At 45.0% G+C, this 22,922-nt stretch overlaps 1 protein-coding gene across 1 annotated transcript in view; it reads right to left on the reverse strand.

Annotated features, from left to right (window-relative positions):
* ZMAT4 (zinc finger matrin-type 4) overlaps positions 1-22,922 on the reverse strand; it is a 577,993-nt gene that overhangs the window by 289,932 nt on the left and 265,139 nt on the right. Inside the window, exon 5 of the mRNA XM_088449955.1 lies at positions 539-775. Within this exon, the coding sequence (XP_088306081.1) occupies positions 539-775 (237 nt within the window). The remainder of the gene's footprint in view (positions 1-538; positions 776-22,922) is intronic.

Below are 22,922 nucleotides of genomic sequence, written 5' to 3' on the forward strand. Positions count from 1 at the left end.
GATTTTCTGTCAGATTATCTGTCAGATTTTTTAAAGTGTAATGAACAATTTTTGTAACTTCCCTTAATGAAAATCGTTCAGTTGGTCAGTCAGAATGAACTACAAACTACAAACGGGAACGCGCATGAACGATAGTCGTTCATCGTTATAACTCAGAAACTGAACGATTTTTTCAACGATTGAACAATAACGTCGTCGTTATAATTAAATCGTTCAAAAAATCGTTAAGTGTGTATGCACCTTATAAGCGGTATTTTAGGTTGTACACAATGCAATCAGTGTGAGGGTTACTGCAAGTCTTAGAGACTTTGGTTTATGTATCAAGCAGTGAAAAGCGTGGAGAAATGGACCAGTGGAGAAGTTGCCCATAGCAACCGTTCAGCTCCTACCTATTACTTTATAGACTGCACTTGATAAATGCTACTTCAAAACTGATTGATTGCTATGGGCAACACCTCCACTGGTCTACGTCTCAATGCTTTTCACTGCTTGATACATAAACCCCTTCTTTGTATTGCACGTTGTTGTAAAGACCAACCTTCTAGTGCCTCCGAGTCCAAGGTCTCTCCGAGTCTCTGCAGGAGCCTCGCCCGCGCTGCGTTTTTCTTGTGCTTCTTGCCTTCGTAGTGCTGCTGAGCCATCATTGGGTTATTAAACCAAGCTCGGCAGAGGTCGCAGAATTTCCGGGACTCGCTTCCAATGTTGATGCTCCACAAAGTGTCGTCGTCTTCTTGGAGGGTGTCCTCTGTGTGATCTGGGGTCTCCTGAGCAGGTTCTACAACAGGAAGGTATAGCGACAAGATTTAGTGTGTGCACTAACAATCCAGTGCATCGTTCCTATGAAAATCAATCTGATTATTTCCAATATTTTGGTTTTAGTTGTGATTTACTATAAACTAGAACAGATTATCGGGCTGGTTAAATAGGCAGGCAGTGAATGTATGCAGACGCTGGACTGACAACTGACCACACATCTCATCTTCTGCTTTTACACAAACTATGTCATTAACTCTGCAAGAACACAGGGGGAGATGTACCAAACATTCTAAAGGGGTCAGGCGGAAGATTTTAGCATAGCAACCAATCAACTTCTATCTATCATTTTATTGAATGTACTTTATAAATGATAGCAAGAAGCTGATTGGATTGCTACGGGCAACGTCTCGACTTTTCCTCTTTAGAATGTTTGATACATCCCCCCCACAGAATGTTGACAACTGAGCAAAAGGTGTATAATTGTTGTTATGCAGATTGTGAGCCATAAACAGTACTTTTGCTCCCATATAATGCTATTTGTAGTAAGGTTTCCTTAACTTTTCATGTGATAGTAAATGTTCGCTCATTACCCCCTAAAATACTTGGGGGTGAGATGTACTAAGCCTTCCAGAGAGATAAGATGAAGAGAGATAAAGTGCCAACCAATCAGCTCCTTACTGTCACTTTACAGGCTCTCCAAGACATAGTACATCTCACCCTCTGTGTGTGTTTATACCAGTGGTCCCCAAACTTTTTGGGAATCATGGCGCCCCCTAGAGTATCAGCATTTTTTTCCACGGCACCCCTGGGCCAAAAGTTTCTTATTGAGAAATTCAGCAAAAATGAAGCAAATTGTGCTTATAGGTCACCCTTAGGTTTGGTTATGTGGTGGTTGACAGGGCTGTGCTTCTTTTTGCCCACATATTTATTGATTGGCAGCCATTAGCACTGGTTTTGCCTATCACACTGACTAAAAATTTTTTATTTGGTACTGGACCACCAGGTGAGGCACCCCAGGGTGCGGTGTGGGAACCATCGGTTTATACTGAGTAGCCAATGAGTACATTTATATACAGTGTATGAGGGACAGTGTTCTGAGATGAGGTTTGAGATGTACGATGGAGGGGTGGTGTTCAAGGATTTGTAGGTGGGAGCAGGGCCGAAACTAGGATTTTTGTCACCTGGGGCAAGACAGTAATTTGGCGCCCCCCTGGTAATTCCCCAATAGTAATGTCCCCTTAATCAGTGCACCTATAGTAACGCCCCCTGAGGTAATGCCCCTGTAGTAGTGCCCATATAGTAATGCCCCTGTAGTAGTGTCCCCATAGTAATGCCCCTGTAGTGCCCACGTGGTAATGCCCCCATAGTAATGCCCCTGTAGTGCCCACGTGGTAATGCCCCTGTAGTGCCGCTTTTTACACACACTCAAAAAGAAAAAAACAATTCTTACCTTAAACGCTGCTCCTGCGTCCGCCACCGTCCGGTTCACCCGGCTGCTCCGCGGAACGATGGGAGAGACATCATGACGTCTCTCCCATAGTGCCCGAGACGTGGGGAGAGCCGGAAGCTGGAGTTCAGGAGAGAACTCCAGCCGCCAGCTACCGTGGCGCTGTAGCGAAAGAGCCGGGCGCCAGCTGGTAATAAAATCTCAGCGGGCGTTTGGCTTGGAGCCTCTCTACTGCGCCGGGCTGGAGGACACTGGCGCCAGTGCACGTGCACCTCCAGCCCCCCCTAGTTGCGGCCCTGGTGGGGGTAAGTAATCTGAATGGGATTCTGGAGGATGAAGAGATTTACGGAGTGGTGTTGCAGATGTGGAACGGTAAGATTTGTCTTGTTATGGCATTTACTGCAGGATGGATCGAAACGGGGACTGATGGGTGAGGGGAATGCCAAATAGGAGAGATTGTATAGGCCTAACCCTGGGCATTAGAACAAGAATACTGCCCAACTGTGAAGCATAGCAGTAGGAACAGTTTGCTATGAGGATGTCGCTCCCTTAGGCACTGGCAACCTGTTAAAATTGAAGGCAAAATAGATGCAGCAAAATATATAGTAGACCTAGGACTTGGGGGAAGATTTATAGTCCAACAATATAATGACTTAATGCAAACATTTATTAACCAAGCAAAAACTTTTGCTTGTTTAGGTAACAATACACTGATGCAAATTGTATACAGCAATAGACATGTTACAGCAATTATATACAAAAGCAACAGCCAATGTCTAAGAGTAGCCCAGTCAAATTCTCTCGGTCTCGATTGCAGAGAATGATGTAAACGGATGCTGTCATAATAGCGACCGCCGGAATAACGTGAGCTGTCAGAATCCCGGCGCTGGCATCCTGTAGGTAAGCAGCAGGGTTATGGGGTAGGTTAGGCACTTAGGGGGGAGGGTTAGATTTAGGGTGTGAGGGGGGGACATTAGGTTTAGGCATCAGGGAGGGATGGTTATTGGTAGGGTTAGGATACCGACTGACAAGTGTCGGTATCTTAACCCTGTCGGGATGCAGGCATCGGGATTCTGACTGCCCACATCCCGTACCCAACCCGATCTAAAAACTGTTGTTCAAGAAATAATTATTTAATTATTTAAAAATATTGAGGGGTCTATTTATTAAGCAGTGTTAGGAGACAGAGTGAAAAGTGATAAGGTGCCAGCCAATCAGCTCCCAACTGTCATTTTTCAAACACAGCCTGTGAGATGACAGTTGGGAGCTTATTGGCTGGCACCTTATCACTTTCTTATCACTTTTCACTCAGTCTCCTAACACTGCTTAGTAACTAGACCCCTTGGTGTCAAACAACAACAAAAGTGAGAAAACACTCACATGAATGTGAATTGCGTACCTGTGGCTTGCTTCCAAGCTTTGGCGAGCTTGAATCCTCACAGATCCAAGCTCAGCCAATAGAAGAGTGGCAATCTGAATTTAGAGCCGCAAGTCAGTATTTGCCATGGGGTCTTCATATGACATAGGAGACAAAATTCTCATCACCTGAAAGAACTTTGTTTTATCACAGTAATTTACACCCAATAGCAGGCGCTGACATTTGTTTTCAATTAGCATTCGTATTTACAACACTTATAACTGTCAATAGTTTCTGTTCCTATTCCTAATTGCTGAATGGGGCTTATTTTGTCCCAATTTTGTTACATTATGAGAAACAAGCTGGGATACCCAGCGTTGACCGGGTTGGAAGACCTTGAAGTACATCTGCAGCCTTCATTTATTACATTGCAGGCCAACATTGGAGATCAGGGCATATGAAAATATGCTTGGAGGAAATGAGTAACTGTCAGTGCAGGTGCAGTGTGACAGTTGATCCTCCGACTCACTGCTCTTTTGTTGCAGCTCTGCCTGCCCCCTACTGGTAAATATAAGCCTGTGCCTTCAGATCAGTGCAGTTTTTGGCACTGGAAGACATCCTGAGCGAACTTGCTTAAACAAAAATTTCAAATCAGAGACTCCACGGCCTACTTGGTGGGCACCATGTAGACCTCCATGACTCTAATGAACTTCAGACATAGCCAAAAACCTAATCCTGGTCAACCTACACCACCATGCCAAATTTGGTGGAGCTTGGTACAGAACTCTGGCCGTGCATAAAGGACAAACAGACAGACATACACATACTTCGTCGCTTATTATATACAGTCAGGTGCATAAATATTGGGACATTGACAGAATTTTCATATTTTGGCCTCTATTCACCACCACAATGGCTTTGAAATGAAACAAACAAGATGTGCTTTAACTGCAGACTTTCAGATTTAATTTGAGGGTAATTACATCCAAATCAGGTGAACGGTGTAGGAATTACAACGGTTTCTATATGAGCCTCCTACTTTTTAAGGGGCCAAAAATAATAGGACTATCAACTCAAAAGCTATTTCATGGACAGGTGTGGGCTATTCACTCGTTATTTCATTATCAATTAAGCAGGTAAAAGGTCTGGAGTTGATTCTAGGTGTGACATTTGCATTTGGAATCAGTTGCTGTCGACTCTCAATATGAGATTCAAAGAGCTGTCACTATCAGTGAAGCAAGCCATCATTAGGCTGAATAATCAAAACAAACCAATCAGAGAGATAGCAAAAACATTAGGTGTGGCCAAATCAACTGTTTGGAATATTCTTAATAAGAAAGAACGCACCGGAGAGCTCAGCAACACCAAAAGACCCGGAAGACCACAGAAAACAACTGTGGTGGATGACAGAAGAATTATTTCCCTGGTGAAGAAAAACCCCTTCACAACAGTTGGGCAAATCAAGAACAGTCTCATGGTGGTAGGTGTATATGTGTCAAAGTAAACAATAAAGAGAAGACTTCACAAGAGTGAATATAGAGGGTTCACCACAAGATGTAAACCATTGGTGAGCCACAAAACAGGAAGACCAGATTAGAGTTTGCCAAACATCTAAAAAAGCCATTACAGTTCTGGAACAACATCCTATGGACAGATGAGACAAAGATCAACTTGTACCAGAGTGATGGGAAGAGAAGAGTATGGAGAAGGAAAGGAACTGCTCATGATCCAAAACATACCACCTCATCAGTGAAGCGTGGTGGTGGTAGTGTCATGGCTTGGGCATGTATGGCTGTCAATGGAACTGGTTCCCTTGTATTTATTGATGATGTGACTGCTGACAAAAGCAGCAGAATGAATTTTGAAGTGTTTCGGGCAATATTATATGGGAAAGGTGGGAAAGGAGCTGCTTTGAGAATACCAGGATTAGGGGTCAGAGGACATACCACTGCCACATAGACACCAGGGGGACCACATGAACCCACCCCGGGAGGTGACTGTTTGTATCCCTGTATATGCTATTTTGGGTGTGAATTGTCTTACACCCCTATATATCTGGTACGCAGCCATTTTTATGTGTTTATGGATGTTATTTATGTGTTGAATAAACTGTACTTCACTATATACTATTTCTAATTTTTTTTGAGGAATTTTGACATATTCATTGGTTGAACCGTTTGAAAAGGAACAACGTAGGAATTTATTACGGGGGAAATTTTCTTATTCATTAACTTTTCCTGAATCTGACTGTTACTCCAGAGGAGCGCGGGAATTGCAAGTACTGTATTGATTGTGGTTTATAGGGTGTAAGCAGCCACCCTAGCACTTCCTGCAGCACCATTGGATTGGTGCGCTCATTTCATTATATAATATTTAATATTATATGCTCATATTCAGTCAAATGCTTCAGAACTCATTGGACGGCGCTTCACAGTGCAGATGGACAATGACCCGAAGCATACTGCAAAAGCAACCAAAGAGTTTTTTAAGGCTAAAAAGTGGAATGTTATGCAATGGCCAAGTCAATCCCCTGACCTGAATCCGATTGAGCATGCATTTCACTTGATGAAGACAAAACTGAAGGGAAAATGCCCCAAGAACAAGCAGGAACTGAAGACATTTGCAGTAGAGGCCTGGCAGAGCATCACCAGGGATGAAACCCAGCGAGTGGTGATGTCTATGCGTTCCAGACTTCAGGCTGTAATTGCCTGCAAAGGATTTGCAACAAAGTATTAAAAAGTGAAAGTTAGATTTAGGATTGTTTAGTTTGTCCCATTACTTTTGGCCCCTTAAAAAGTGGGAGACACATATAGAAACCGTTGTAATTCCTACACCGTTCACCTGATTTGGATGTAATTACCCTCAAATTAAATCTGAAAGTCTGCAGTTTCAGCACATCTTGTTTGTTTCATTTCAAAGCCATTGTGGTGGTGAATAGAGGCCAAAATATGAAAATGTTGTCCACGTCCCAATATTTATGCACCTGACTGTAAATATTAAGAGCTACGCACTGACCAATGTTACCTGATACACAATTTAATGGCAAAACAACTAAATATGATGATCACATTACACAAACAATTTGTTTAACCTTTTTAAACTTAGTTTGTGAACTATTCACAAGATGGCAACAGCCTATATTTTAATTGAGACATCCAATTGCAACATAACATCCAGTTGCTATAGGGGATGGCCGCATGTGGCAATCCAGCCGCTGTGGAACTACTCATCCCAGCATGTATTGTCACATTACTTTACCATCCTCCCATGGCCGTTTTTTTGGCTTCATCAGCGGTGCTTATACCACAAACTCAGTAAAGTGCCTTACATATTTGGCACACGGTACAGATCCTTCTAGGGATAAGAACTAGGAGCAGGGGAGGGTTAGTGATTAAGGTAGGCGGGGGATAGGGTTAAGTGCTAGGGATGGGGGAGGGTTAGTGATTAAGGAAGGTGGGGATTGGGTTATGCACTAGGGGCGGGGGAGGGTTAGGGATTAGGGAAGGGGGGATAGGGTTAAACACTAGGGGCGAGGGAGGATTAGGGTGGGGGAGAATACGGTTAAGCACTAGGGCAGGGGAGGATTAGGGAAGGGGGGACAGTGTTAAGCACTAGGGGCGGGGGAGGGCTAGGGAAGGGGGATAGGGTTTAGCACTAGGGGTGGGGAAGGATTAGGGAAGGGGGCATAGGGTTAAACACTAGGGGCAGGGGAGGGATAAGGATTAGGTAAAGGGGGCACAGGGTTAAGTACTAGGGATGGGGAGGGTTAGGGTAGGGGAGACAGGGTTAAGCACTAGGAGCGGGGGAGGGTTAGGGAATACGAAAGGGGGGGATAGGGTTAAGCACTAGAGGTGGGGGAGGGTCTGGGATTAGGGAAGGGGGGGATTGGGTTAAGCACTAGGGGCGGGGGAGGGTTAGAGAATAGGGAAGGGGGGGATAGGGTTAAGCACTAGGGGTGGAGGAGTTTAGGGAATAGGGAAGGGGGGATAGGGTTAAGCACTAGGGGTGGGTTAGAGAATAAGGAAGGGGGGATAGGGTTAAGCACTAGAGGCGGGGGAGGACTAGGGAAGGGGGATAGGGTTAAGCACTAGGGGCGGGGGAGGGTTAGGGATTAGGGAAGGGGGGGATAGGGTTAAACACTAGGGGCGGGGGAGGGTTAGGGATTAGGGAAGGGGGGGATAGGGTTAAACACTAGAGGCGGGGGAGGGTTAGGGACTAGGGAAGGGGGGATAGGGTTAAGCACTAGGGGAGGGTTAGAGAATAGGGAAGGGGGGATAGGGTTAAGCACTACGGGGGGGGAGGATTAGGGAAGGGGGGGATAGGGTTAAGCGCTAGGGGCGGGGGAGGGTTAGGGATTAGGGAAGGGGGGATAGGGATAAACACTAGAGGCGGGGGAGGGTTAGGGACTAGGGAAGGGGGGGATAGGGTTAAGCACTAGGGGCGGGGGAGGGTTAGGGAAGGGGGGGATAGGGTTAAGCACTAGGTGCGGGGGAGGGTTAGGGAAGAAGGGGATAGGGTTAAACATTAGGGGCGGGGGAGGGTTAGGGATTAGTGAAGGGGGGGATAGGGTTAAACACTAGAGGCAGGGGAGGGTTAGGGACTAGGGAAGGGGGGGATAGGGTTAAGCACTAGGGGCGGGGGAGGGTTAGGGACTAGGGAAGGGGGGATAGGGTTAAGCACTAGGGGCGGGGGAGGGTTAGGGATTAGGGAAGTGGGGGATATGGTTAAGCACTAGGGGCGGGGGAGGGTTAGGGATTAGGGAAGGGGGATAGGGTTAAGCACTAGGGGTGGGGAAGGGTTAAGGAATAGGGAAGGGGGATAGGGTTAAGCACTAGGGGTGGGGAAGGGTTAAGGAATAGGGAAGGGGGATAGGGATAAGAACTAGGGGCGGGGGAGGGTTAGGGAATAGGGAAGGGGGGACAGGTTTAAGCACTCGGGGCGGGGGAGGGTTAAGGAAGGGGGGATAGGGTTAAGCACTAGGGGCGGGGGAGGGTTAGGAATTAGTGAAGGGGGGGATAGGGTTAAGCACTAGGGGCGGAGGAGGATTAGGGAATAGGGAAGGAGGGATAGGGTTAAGCACTAGGGGCGGGGGACGGTTAGGGAATAGGGAAGGGGGGCTAGGGTTAAGCACAAGGGGCAGGGGAGGGTTAGGGAATAGGGAAGGGGGAGATAGGGTTAAGCACTAGGGGCGGGGGAGGGTTAGGGATGGGGGGATAGGGTTAAGCACTAGAGGTGGGGGAGGGTTAGGGAATATGGTAGGGGGAGATAGGGTTAAGCACTAGGGGCGGGGGAGGGTTAGGGATTAGGGAAGGGGTATAGGGTTAAGCACTAGGGGCGGGGGAGGGTTAGGGAATAGGGAAGGGGAAGATAGAGTTAAGCACTAGGGGCGGGGGAGAGTTACGGATTAGGGAAGGGGGGATAGGGTTAAGCATTAGAGGTGGGGGAGGGTTAGGGAATAGTGAAGGGGGGATAGGGTTAAACACTAGAGGCGGGGGAGGGTTAGGGATTAGTAAAGGGGGGATATGGTTAAGCACTACGAGTGGGGGAGGATTAGGGAAGGGGGAGATAGGGTTAAGCACTAGAGGCGGGGGAGGGTTAGGGAAGGGGGAGATAGGGTTAAGCACTAGGGGCGGGGGAGGGTTAGGGAATTGGGAAGGGGGGTAGGGTTAAGCACAAGGGGCGGGGGAGGGTTAGGGATTAGGGAAGGGGGATAGGGTTAAGCACTAGGGGTGAGGGAGGACTAGGGAATAGGGATGGGGGGATAGGGTTAAACACTAGAGGCGGGGGAGGGTTAGGGATTAGTGAAGGGGGGATAGGGTTAAGCACTAGGAGCGGGGGAGGATTAGGGAAGGGGGGGATAGGGTTAAGCACTAGGGGCGGGGGAGGGTTAGGGATTAGGGAATGGGGGGGATAGGGTTAAACACTAGAGGCGGGGGAGGGTTAGTGATTAGTGAAGGGGGATAGGGTTAAGCAGTAGGAGCGGGGGAGGATTAGGGAAGGGGGGGATAGGGTTAAGCACTAGGAGCGGGGAAGGATTAGGGAAGCGGGGATAGGGTTAAACACTAGAGGCCGGGGAGGGTTAGGGAATAGGGTAGGGGGGGATAGCGTTAAGCACTAGGGGCGGGGGAGGGTCAGGGAATAGGGAAGGGGGGATAGGGTTAAGCACTAGGGGCGGGGGAGGGTTAGGGATTAGGGAAGGGGAGATATGGTTAAGCACTAGGGGCGGGGGAGGGTTAGGGAATAGGAAAGGGGGGATAGGGTTAAGCACTAGGGGCGGGGGAGGGTTAGGGAATAGGGAAGGGGGGATAGGGTTAAGCACTAGAGGCGGGGGAGGGTTAGGGAATAGGGAAGGGGGGATAGGGTTAAGCACTAGAGGTGGGGGAGGGTTAGGGATTAGTGAAAGGGGATAGGGTTAAGCACTAGGAGCGGGGGAGGATTAGAGAAGGGGGGGATAGGGTTAAGCACTAGGGGCAGGGGAGGGTTAGGGAATAGGGAAGGGGGGGATACCGGGGACATTAGGCCGACATTCTATCATGGCAACATGTCACCAGTGTAGACAAAATGAATGTCGACATGGTCACTGTTGACATTCTATACATTTCGACCTGATGCATGATAATTGTCGACCTAACATACCCCTGCTTTAGACTTTGAAGAACAGGCCACTTGGTGCTATTAGTGAATAAATGTACTAGTGCATATATCTCGGACTTGTAACCATTTATCTTTTTGAGGAATTAATCACTCTCTTTGCAGAAAGATTCCTAGATAAATGTGTTATTTATACGCCTGGACCTGAAAATCTTAGAATACCTCTCATCTCCATGTTCAGAGATTTCCATTAAGTAAATCTCTTTCATCTGAATCTCTGAGGATAGTCTGGATTTATTTATGATTTGGGTACCTAGTCACAAACCAGGAATATGAAGATGCCAAGAGCTGCGGGCACTCACATCCCTTCAGAACACTGTCTGGCTGACTGCAGCCAAAGGGCCGCTCTTCCCCAGCATAGAAATCCCCAGCTGTCTTCAGTAGCTTTATGGCTTTAAATATGTAATATCTTATTTCTTTGGAGCAGCTGCAGTACTCTCAGTATTGAAACTATAAGTAGCAGTTCCACTAGTGATTTAGGTAATAACTTATCTCACTAAAAAATAGACAGAGCAGAGATCTCATAAAGTGTACTACAGTAGTCAGCTCCTCACAGACAAAAGGAGTGGGGGGTACAAAGTATGTCTGGGGATGCCGGCACTTAGAATGCCAGCGCCAGAATCCTGACCACCGGCATCCGACGTTAAGTATTAGGGTTAGGCACTAGTGGATGGGTTGGGGTTAGGCTGCAGAGGGGGGGGGGGGGGCATTAGGTTTAGGCTGTGGGGTGGGAGGGTTAGGTTTAGGCTGCTTGGAGGGAGGGTTAGAGGAAGGGTTAGGATACTTGGATATGTCAATATTCTAACCCGATTGGGAACATCACAGTGACTGCCATATAATGCAGAGAACATCACGGTGACCAGCCTACAATACATAGCGCATCACAGTGACTGCAATATAATGCAGAGAACATCAAAGTGACCGCCACATAATGTATGGAACATCACAGTGAACACCAAACAATACATTTAGCATTGCAGTGAGAATTGCAGTGACTGCAATAAAATGCAGAAAGAATCACAGTGACCACCATATAATTGGTTATTTTCTTAATTAATTGGCCATCCCTACTTCAGCATCATCGTAACAATGCTATGCAATGTAATTAATATTAATAAACCCTTTTACAATAAATACCTACATAATCCACATTATCAATTAGCCCCACATCATCAAATAATTCTATGTATGTTCATTAAATCCCCTAATTACCTCTCTGTCTCATAAAAAAAACCTTCATAAACCACGTTAAAGCATTAACCCTCTCACTCCATTATTCTTACCAATACCTACCATAAGCTACGCCGCCTCCTAACACCTATACCGTAACTTACAAGTTGGTGATATCTTCTGTTTATCTCTTGTTGCAGCCACAGAGCAGTGACCAGGAAACAGGAAGGGGTATATTTACTAAAGTGAGAGTTTTAAGAAATGGAGATGTTGTCCATAGCAACCAATCAGATTCTACTTAACATTTAACTTGCACCTTCTAGAAGATAATAGCTAGAATCTGATTGGTTGCTATGGGCAACATCTCCTCTTCTAAAAACTCTCACAATATCAAGCAGCAGCCTGTCAAGCAGGTCTTGCCAAGGCCACTGCTGTCAGTGAGGAGAACATGAAACCATGCCACGGCAGACAGGGTAGAGCAGGGATGGACATCGGAAGCCGATGGTTAGCAACCATTGATGTTTCCGATTCGATGGAAGCACTTGCCCATCCAATGACTGGCTAAGGAGGGGGAGCACACACCCCTGCTCTGCATAGTAGGTCCCGTCCCCTTTCTGGCCTTTATAGTATCGACTTGTTGCGATGCGTGGGCTAGTTGTTTTGGTGTCGGAAGCCCGGCAACTATTCGATACTGGGCTGCTGATGTCCATCCCTAGGGTAGAGCCATATGTCCTGTTGCTGCAGAGCACGGCCTCTGGGAGGGGATAACGGTGTGCTGGCCTACAGTACCCTCCCTGCTCACCATGCAGAATTTTAGCTGCAGATTCTGCTCCTTTGATGGAGCCTCCTTCTGCTGTCACCCTGGGCACATAATAATCCTGGGAATCATGAGTCCGTAGGGAGGGGGCACGGCTAAAATGATGCGTGGGCTCTCTACCCTCTTGTGCTTCCCCTTGCTTTACTTTCATCTACTTCTTACTCCCCACTAGGGCACCTAACACTTGGCTGCTTATGCTCTGTTGCTTATCTGGCTGTTATGGTCGCTAATGTAACATTGTATATTATCCTTGTCCTGTATTGTACTGTACGTACTGTAAGTCACTGGTCAACCTATTTGTTTATGTACTGTGTAAGGCGCTGCAGAGCACTGGTGGCGCCAAATAAATAATTGATAATAATTTTAGCCTAGGGACCAAATGATGTAAAGAGCCCGGCCCTCCTCTTAAAGGGTCAGCTGCATCTCCTCTTTGGGCTTCTACTGGAGAGGAGAATAAAAATGTTGTATGTTACACACCCATAGACGCCACTGCGAGAGGGGACAGGAGGATTAGGAAAGCTGGAGCACTGGGCAAACGTGACATTGAGTGGATAGAGGATGAGTAGGATAGCAGGAGCGTAATGTACTCTCCACACCAGTGTAAACAGCACACCTATGTAAACAGCACACACATGTTAAACAGCACACCAGTGTAAACAGCACACCAGTGTAAGCAGCACACCAGTGTAAGCAGCACACCAGTGTAAATAGCACACCAGTGTAAGCAGCATACCAGTGTAAACAGCACACCTTTGTAAACAGCACACCTATGTAAACAGCACACCAGTGTAAGCAGCATACCAGTGTAAACAGCACACCTTTGTAAACAGCACACCTTTGTAAACAGCACACCAGTGTAAGCAGCACACCAGTGTAAACAGCATCACAGTGTAAACAGCACACCAGTGTAAGCAGCACACCTAATATAAACAGCACACCTATGTAAACAGCACACCAGTGTAAGCAGCATACCAGTGTAAACAGCACACCTTTGTAAACAGCACACCAGTGTAAACAGCGCACCATTGTAAACAGCACACCAGTGTAAACAGCACACCTATGTAAACAGCACACCAGTGTAAACAGCACACCAGTGTAAACAGCACACCTTTGTAAACAGCGCACCAGTGTAAACAGCACACCAGTGTAAGCAGCATATCAGTTTAAATAGCACACCTTTGTAAACAGCACACCAGTGTAAACAATTCACCAGTGTAAACAGCACACCAGTGTAAGCAGCATATCAGTTTAAATAGCACACCCTTTGTAAACAGCACACCAGTGTAAACAATGCACCAGTGTAAACAGCGCACCAGTGTAAACAATTCACCAGTGTAAACAGCGCACCAGTGTAAGCAGCACACCTATGTAAACAGCACACCATTGTAAACAGCACACCTATGTTAATGCCGCAAGTACATATAGGAATATCTGCTGCATTTCCGCAGGAATTATCCAGTACTAGTATCTTATACCATAAACTGGAGCTAGCTGTAAGATCCTTATAATGGAGCACACTGAGACAATTTTGTCAAACGCCAGGTTTTTGGCAAAGCAGATTGCTGCAAATTCTTCTTAATAAATTGGTATAAAAAAGCCAATATTTGTTATATATCCTGCTAGTAGATCTAATCTAAAGCTTAGGCGGTAAATGATTATATTTCTGTAGTATATAAGGGTTGTGTACGCGATGCAGGCGCTCAGGATCCTGTTGGTCAGTATTCTAAGCCTACCCCTAACACACCCCGCAGCCTAAACCTAACCCCCCCCCCACAGCCTAAACCTAACCCCCTACCCCACAGCCTAACCACAACCCTACCAACCCTCCTCCTATCCCCAATACTTGCCTTCAGGATGCCGGCGGTCGAGACGCTGGCGCCCAGGATACCGACAGGTGTCGGGATTCCGTCACCGCAGTCTAAGAGCCGGCATCTCGAATGTCAGTATTTTAACCACATCCCGTATATAATATGCATAAACATGTATATCTTTCTCTATAACGTATAGGAAGGGCGTCTTTTTATTTCATAATCCTAATTTTTTTTAAAAACTCTATTAAGAGTTAATGAAAAAAATATATATATATTTTTTTTTAATTTTACCTGACAGAGTAAAAATAAGAGAATAAATTCAATGCAGGCCTTGAAGCATCAAAAAATAAATTACGCATTAACCATACTGAGTGGGTATTTCTGAACAGATGGTACTCTTATTTTGTTACAGCAATAAAAAAATGAATATTAATGCAAGATAACATATTACCAGGAGTGACCCAATGTTTTGCTGGTATAAAATGATGATTGAAAGAATAATCTGTTGTGACACAGATACATTATGATGAATATCTCAGTGATTAGGATGTGGGTGGATGTTAGTGTAAATGTTATTGCTATTTTAGTTCATACTATGTAGAAAACATGAATATTTACATAGTGATTTACCAGGGAAACGATTTGTAAAATAAATTGTTTGAACTGATTGTTGCACTTTTTTTTTTACTTTATTATTTCCACAAGAAAGCAAATGAGAGTGAACGAATTAGGTTATCCCAGGCAGCGTTCCGAGTGAAGAGCAAAGGGGTGTAAGATGCAGAGATTCCTAATTGTGGAAGTCTCACTGCCCTCCTCTTTCTGCTTCTGTAACCTGCCTTGTGGCTCTGCCATGGAAGGCGCACCCCTCCCAACCATCCTGATTTCAGCAGGACAGTCCCGTATTTTGGGCACTGCTCTGCTGTGCCACCCGCGGGCCGAATTGTCCCGTGGGCGGTCAGGAGGTTGGGCACCCCCCCACCGCCGCAGCTGCAGGAAGATGACTGGGGGCAGCCCAGCCACTGAAGGTGTGCTGGGCTCGCCCCCAGCCTGATGTTAAACGGGAGGCGTGCCATACGAGCACGCCTGAAATAGCATCATCCAAGGGGTGTGGCCTATGGTAATTAGGTCACGTCCCATTTTTTAGTTGCACTCAGCAAAGTCGCCCGCAGAATTAACGGGCGCCTCAGTACCGTTATGCACAGGGCGCGGCTCCTCCTGGAGCCAGCCCTGCCCTTTTGGGAAGCACCACAATACAAAGATGCTATACATCAGAGGAGGTGTCAGTAGTGCTAGGAGTGAGGATAATAGGGTAAGTAATTGTTGAATCTCTGAGCAAACACTCACACCTCCATAAAGAAATGACAGCTGGTACAGTATATTAACGGGCATTACTGTTGACATACAGGGTGCTTCACTTGCTATTGGCCCTAAAGTTTTTTCACCAGATACTGAATGATGGATTTTGCCGGTGGTTTCTAATCCTCCAAACTGCTCAATAAATTGTCTTTGGCATGCATTTATCCACTCAGTTTTCCAGAACGTCTAGACAAAAAATATGCATTGTTCAGCTGTGTATAGGTTCATATCGGCACGTAACACGCAGTCACTATGAAAATGGACGCCACAGTACACAGTAACACCACTGTCAGAAGCAGGAATACCTACTGACCAGCAGTGGTGGCTCCAGAGGTGAGGCTGTAGTGCAGTACAAAATTCAAATAGAGCAACCGCAACCAACTGCCATCCTCACTGGCTGTATCCTCAGTGGCAGTTGGCGTGTGGCTCTCCAATTTGATTTTTGAACTTCCCGCGTGTGTGAACAGCTGCCCTGGATGCTAATGGCGAACACTTTCATCACTTGCTATGGCTTCCTCATGTGTCTCACAGACCAAGGTATGTCTGTGTCACATTTCACTAAATTACATCAATTACTTTAAAAGTTATAAGAAAAACTTTGGGGCCAATAGCGAGTGACACACTCTGTATAACTACTGGTGTTGGCATATTTCAAGGAAATTACTCATGGCACATAACTACAGCGATCATCAGTCTCACTGCAAATATTTCAGTGCCACCGCGATCTGTATACTAGAGCTTCTTAAAAATCAAATAACAGTAAACAGGAGAGCTTATGCATTTCATCTCTCATGACAATTTCTTCAGAGGAATTGATGAAATTGTACAGAGTGAAATACACTGGGCCTCATTAATCGACGAGTTTTATCATTCACAATGAGTAATAAAACTGTGATAAATGGTGCTCCAGCCAATCAGCCCCCAACTGTCATCTGTTTGAAAAATGACAGTTGGGAGCTGATTGGCTGGAGCACCATTTATCATACGCAACAAGTTTTATCACTCGTTGTGAATGATAAAACTCGTTGATAAATGAGGCCCTTTATAAGATGGAAATCACACTGAAATGGAAACCTTTGCTATGAGATGGAGGATCATTGCAAAGATCATATTACAAGCTCGATTTGAATTTATCTGGCACCCAATGGCCAAAGTATTTTTTCTAACCTGTGAGTTTTTAATTTGATTTTTATTCTTATAGGGGGCATCCACTAGACGATTTTATTCCTGTCCAACCTCTTAACGATTTTCCCTTGAAGTTTCCCTTGAAATATGATCTTCCACTCTGAACAATTTGCAAAAGATTTGCAAAAGATATGCAAACGATTTGCAAAAGATCTAACAATAAACTATGTTGTTTTAATCTGTGATTGAGAGCTTTCAGCTATAGTGGGCAGATAGTGGTTCATCGTTTGATCGTTCAGTGTGAACGATGTGTAAACGATTTGTAAGCAATCAAGTGAAATTGACCAGCATGTTCAGTCGATGGAGGAGACGATCAAACGACCAGCGGGAGCGCGCATCGTACATCGTTAGAAACAATTACTGCACGATTTGCAAACGATGTTCGAACGATTTTATCATTATCGGTCAATCGTTCAACTTTATCGTCTAGTGGATACCCCCTATTACTCTGTTAAAATATTGAGAGAGCACTTTATGGAATATGGTATTTCTACATACTGTAGCTCATGAGTCATTTCAACAATTTACACAAAGAAGAAATAGAAAGTATTCCGAAATCAGGGCACCCTAGAATACCCTCATTTCACAAAACTTTCTTCTTTTACTTTGTTCATAGTTAATACTATTGCAGTGTCCTATGCATTTTCTTGTAGAAAGGGAATATATACTGTACAAATTGAATTCTCCAAAGTCAGGGGCGAAGCCAGAACATTGCGGGTCCCTCCACAATGCTTCTACAAAGACACCTCTCTCCACTATGGTTGTTAATTTTATGTCCCATAATATTGCCCTAATTCATTTTAAGCATCATTGTGCCCTAGTTCATTTTATGCCCCATAGAAGTGTCACCTGTTCATGAGATGCCAAATTGTATTCCCCCCAGTTTACAATATGCCACATTTAAGAGCTGCCTCTACACATTATGCAACACAGTGCCTCCTGTTCACATTATGCAACACAGTGCCTCCTGTTCACATTATGCCACAGTGTCTCCAGCTCAGATTATGTCACACAGTGCCTCCAGTTCACATTATGCCACACAGTGCCTCCAGTTCACATTATGCCACACAGTGCCTCCAGTTCACATTATGCAACACATTGCCTCCAGTTCACATTATGCCACAGTGTCTCCAGTTCACATTATACCACACAGTGCCTCCAGTTCACATTATACCACACAGTACCTCCAGTTCACATTATACCACACAGTGCCTCCAGTTCACATTATACCACACAGTGCCTCCAGTTCACATTATGCCACACAGTGCCTCCAGTTCACATTATACCACACAGTGCCTCCAGTTCACATTATGCCACAGTGTCCCCAGTTCACATTATGCCACACAGTGCCTCCAGTTCACATTATGCCCCACAGGGGGGCATTGATCAACCAGCTCCTATTTGAAGGGGAAACTTCCTAATGCAGGAACTTCCACTCTGTGTAGATATCTTCTTAATTTAGTCACACTGTCCCTTTCTGGGATCGTCCTAATCTTGAAGCAGAATCCCTGCCCCCAGATACACAAAGGCTGTAAAGAAGGAGAAGCCTATTCTCCGACAGTGCTGGGCTTACTGGCTAGCTCAGCTGTGACTGTGAGACAGGAGTGTGGGAGATGGCATACTTGGCTACCCACCCGATTTGGCAGGGAGCCTCCAGAAAATCGGGTGCAGCTCCTGGCCCCCCGGAAAAGCAGGCAAGCCTCCCGGCGACGTGTCCGCACCCCTCCCCCCACAGTTGTAAGTAAAACCCCGGCAGCGTGGGGGGGGTGGCGGTGACACGATTTGTGCTGAATCGCGTCATCGTGGTGAATCACGACATCGTGCCTCCACCCCCGGCTGCACAACGCCATTAATGAAGGCATTGTGAAGAGGTGGCGGAGCCACAATGACACGATCATGTTGTCACACCCCCATGCTCCGCCCCAATGAAGCGTTGTTGCTGGGCCCTGCCTCCTTTGACCACATCACGCCCCAGCCTAGTAAGCCCGACAGCTCCCTCCCAGAAGGAGGGAGCTAAATGTCGGCAAGCCTGGGAGATGGATCATATCAGCTTTACTGAGAGGGGGAGACAGAGATCGCCACTGACAAGTCCCCCTTTTATGCCTGGGAAATGGAACAGACCCAATTTCATATGGCAAATTGAGGAACATGGTAGACTGTATAAATTATTATTTTTTATGCAAATTGTTTTTATTGAAAAAAAGATCAATCATTTTAGATGGAATACAGCGGAAAAAACATGTAAATACAAATATTGGCAGGTGGTGTTTCCATTTCAAATAGTACAGTCAGAATCATAATATAGTATAGATAGATCACATAAAAAATATACAATAAAGTAAAATAAAATAAAGCAAAATGAGTAAGATATAAAAAAAATATAATAATAAATAAATAAAACAATATAGAAGGGAGTTCGGGGGAAGGAAAGTCAGAGGGGAGAAGGGAAATTGAGCGATATATTAGCAGGTGATCAAGGGGGATAATCTATCCTAGCATCAAATGGGTTATATTGAGATCAGGAAGACGCAGGTGCAGAATTTGAGTTATCAAACATTGAATATTGCGTAGAACCCTTGAACAGCAGCCAAGGGGACCACATAGCAGTAAAATCGGTAGGTCTACCCTTAGAAAAAGATATTATGTCCTCCATATCCATATAATAATCTATCCTCCTAAACCAGTCTCTAATGGAGGGAGGTGAGGTGGATTTTCACATGACAGGGATGACTGCTTTAGCAGCATTATTTAAGTGCCTCAGTAAGGAATTCTTGTAAGAAGCTGTAGAAGATGAGGTCATATTTAAAAGCCAGAAACCAGGATCTCTAGGAACCTCACCTCCCAAGATTATCTTAGAACACTCAAATACATTCAATCAAAAAGGGACCAAGGAGGGGCAGTCCCACCATATGTGGAGGAGGCTACCTGGTGCAGAATTACATCTCCAGCAGGTTTTTGGGACCTGAGGAAACATTTTATTTAAAACTACTGGATGTCTATACCGACGTGATATAACTTTGTAGAGAGTTTCAAGAGTAGCAATACAAGAAGAACTAGCAAAGGTGTTATTAAAAACAATCTCCCAGTCTATGGCCTGGATCACACCCTGGAGTTCTTTTTCCCATACTGTAGTAAATTGAGGAGGTAATTTAAACAAAGTTTGAGAGGTGGAACATAAGGATTCAAACAAAGTGAGTGTCCTAGTGAGATCAGACAGCTTACATGAGGAGGTAATAAAATGTCGTAGTTGGAGGTATTTCCAAAATTCGGTTTGGGGAAAGTGCCATAATTCCTGAAGTTCTGTAAACAGACGCACCCCTGACGAACAGACCATCTGACCTAGTCTAAAGTGGCCTTCACACGACCAATTTTTAAAGGACAGTGTGGAGAGCCCAGGGGGAAAATCCGGATTCCCAAGAAAGGAAGTGAGAGAAGAAACAATAGATGAGATATGGGAGAGACGTCGCAGTTTCTGCCAAGAGCGTAATGTGGGTGTTATAGTGGGATGTCTAATAGTTGGTACTTTAGGAAGCCATGGGGCAATTTCTATAGGCTGAGCCAGACTGCTTTCCTCCAACATGATCCATTGCTTGAAACCTTTTGATCGGGTCCATTCGAGAACATGATTAAGCATTATGGCCTGATAATAGCTAGTGATATGAGGAAGCTGCAAACCTCCATCTTGTTTACGGCGGTATAGGATGGCATGTTTAATACGTGGTGTGGAATTGTTCCAGACAAACCTACGAATAAGGTGTTCCATTTCCTTAAACCATGTTGGAGGGATATGGATTGGAAGGGATTGCATTAAGTATAAAATTTTGGGTAGAGAATTCATTTTTATCACATTAATCCTGCCGATCCAGGATAAACGAGCGGTGCGCCATCTAGTCAGATCAGTACAGATAGCTTGCAATAATGGAATAAAATAGTTTGAGAACAGTTGGGACAGATCTTTAGTCAGATAGACTCCAAGATATTTAAGTCTAGTGGGGTGCCAAGCAAAGGAAAAAGATTGTTTCAAGGAATCCACCAAAGACGGGGGTGCAGTCAGGCTCATTGCCATAGATTTAGAATAATTAATTTTAAAGTTTGAGAACAAACCAAATTTTTGGAATTCTGATATAAGATTCGGGAGGGAAATAGTTGAGTTAGTAAGCAATGCAAGATGGTCACCGCAAAGAGTGCCAGTTTATATTCCTGACCACCTATGTGGAGACCAGAAATATTCACATTACTTCGTATGGCCCTAGCTAGAGCTTTCATACAGAGAACAAATAAGAGTGGGGAGAGTGGGCACTCCTGTCTCGTACCATTCGAGATAGCAAATGAGTCAGAGAGAGACCCGTTTATCCTAATTCCTGCTGTGGGAGCATCATATAAGGCCAAAATTCTCTGCAGACATGTAGGCCCTAATCCCAGATGCTGTAAAAGACCCGACATAACTCCCAGTCAACCCTGTCGAATGCCTTCTCTGCGTCAGTCGATAAGATAATAGACTGGGCGGGCAAGAGAGAGGCTTGGAGTATTAAATTGATAACTTTAGTTGTGTTGTCTCAGGCCTAGCGACCTAAGACAAAACCAACCTGATCATCATGTATCAATTTGGGTAAGAATATCTTCAACCGGTTGGCTAGGAGTTTAGCAAAAATCTTCAGATCAATGTTTAGAAGTGAGATTGGCCTATAACTAGGGCATAAGGTAGGATCTTTTACCTTCCTTAGGTATGACGGTAATGTGTGCTTCTAGTAATTGTTTGGAGAAACTGGTTCTATTGGTGATTGAATTAAAAGCACGAGTCATGAGGGGGGCCAACCTATCTTTAAAAGCCTTGTAGTAGGCTGTAGAAAATCCATCTGGACCAGGGCTTTTACCGGCTGGAGAGGAGGAGATTACCTGATCCACCTCTTCAACAGAAAAGGGCGTCTCAAGAGTATCAGCCTCTTCTGAGGAAAGCTGAGGGTAATTAAGCGATCGTAAATAGGACAAAATTGCATCTCGATGAGCAATAATATCCGAGCTCTGATCTGGATTCTTTAGATTGTAAAGTTTGGCATAATAGGATCGAAAGGACTAGGCGATTCGTGTAGTTTCATTATGGGTCTGACCATGTTCGTCTTTTATTGCTTGGATAAATGTAATAGCATGTTGTTCCCGCAATGCCTTAGCCAACATCTTACCCAGTCTATTTCCCCATTGGTAGAAGAGACTACGGTATTTACGGTAGGATAGCTTTAATTTGTACATGGAGAGTTTGTGAAGGGCAGCTATAGCTTCCTCCAATTTAGAGTAGAAATGTGGGGACAAGGAAGCTTTATGGGAAGATTCCAGGAATTTAATCTAAGCTAAAAGGGCATCTCTTTTCTGTGTTTTCTGTTTTTTTAAGTAGGAACCCAATTTTATGCAAGTGCCTTGTAAAACACATTTATGTGCCTCCCACACCGTTACCTTAGAAATGTCATCTTGATCATTTTGTTCAATATAAGAGTCTAAAGAAACCTCGATTTGGGATTTGCAATAGGCATCTTGTAAAAAGAGGTCGTTAAAACGCCATGACCAAGGGTTGAGTGGGTGTTGTGGCAGAGAAAGTGTAAGGAAAACTGGAGCGTGGTCAGACCACGTGATGGATCCTATTGAGGTGTTTGAGACGAGATGTAAATGTCGGTGACTCAAAAAGAGATAATCAATTCTCGAGTAAGTGTGGTGAGGGCAAGAGAAGAATGTGAAGTCGTGTTCAGCTGGATGAGCGATACGCCAGGTGTCAGCGAGTTGGTGGTCATGAAGGGTGCGTCTCACTCGTCTAAATTCTTTACCTGGCCTATGAGATATCTTATTAGAAGTGTCACGAAGAGGATCAAGAGGCCAATTTAAATCTCCTCCTACGACTATGATCCCCTCCAATAAGGTCTCAGCTTTATCTAACACATTAGCAATAAAGGAGGTTTGACCAGAATTAGGCGTGTACACATTTAAAAAGGAGAAACGCTGATGGTATAAAGTACATTTAACTAAAATACCCCTAACTTCTTCAAGGCTATGTATGGAGACATCAGATATTGGTAAGTGACGAGCGAACAAGACAGCAACACCTAGGGTTTTACCAACTGAATTATCACTAGAGAATGTGTGTGGGTAATAATAGTTTTTCAAACAAGGGGCGTTCCATTTCTTAAAATGCGTTTCCTGCACCAGAGGTATATCCACTTTATCAGTACGAAAGGACCGAAGCATTTGGGATCTCTTTTCAGGGATATTCAATCCTTTTGCATTGATGGTGACAATCCGCAACCCGGGTTTACGACTAGACATGAAATCTTAGTGTGGAAATTGCGTAACAATCTGTCCCTCGAGATAAAATATAAGTTACCCCAC

The sequence above is a fragment of the Taudactylus pleione genome, unplaced genomic scaffold (genome assembly GCF_031769625.1).
Source record: "Taudactylus pleione unplaced genomic scaffold, aTauple2 ptg000502l, whole genome shotgun sequence".
Taxonomy (NCBI): domain Eukaryota; kingdom Metazoa; phylum Chordata; class Amphibia; order Anura; family Myobatrachidae; genus Taudactylus; species Taudactylus pleione.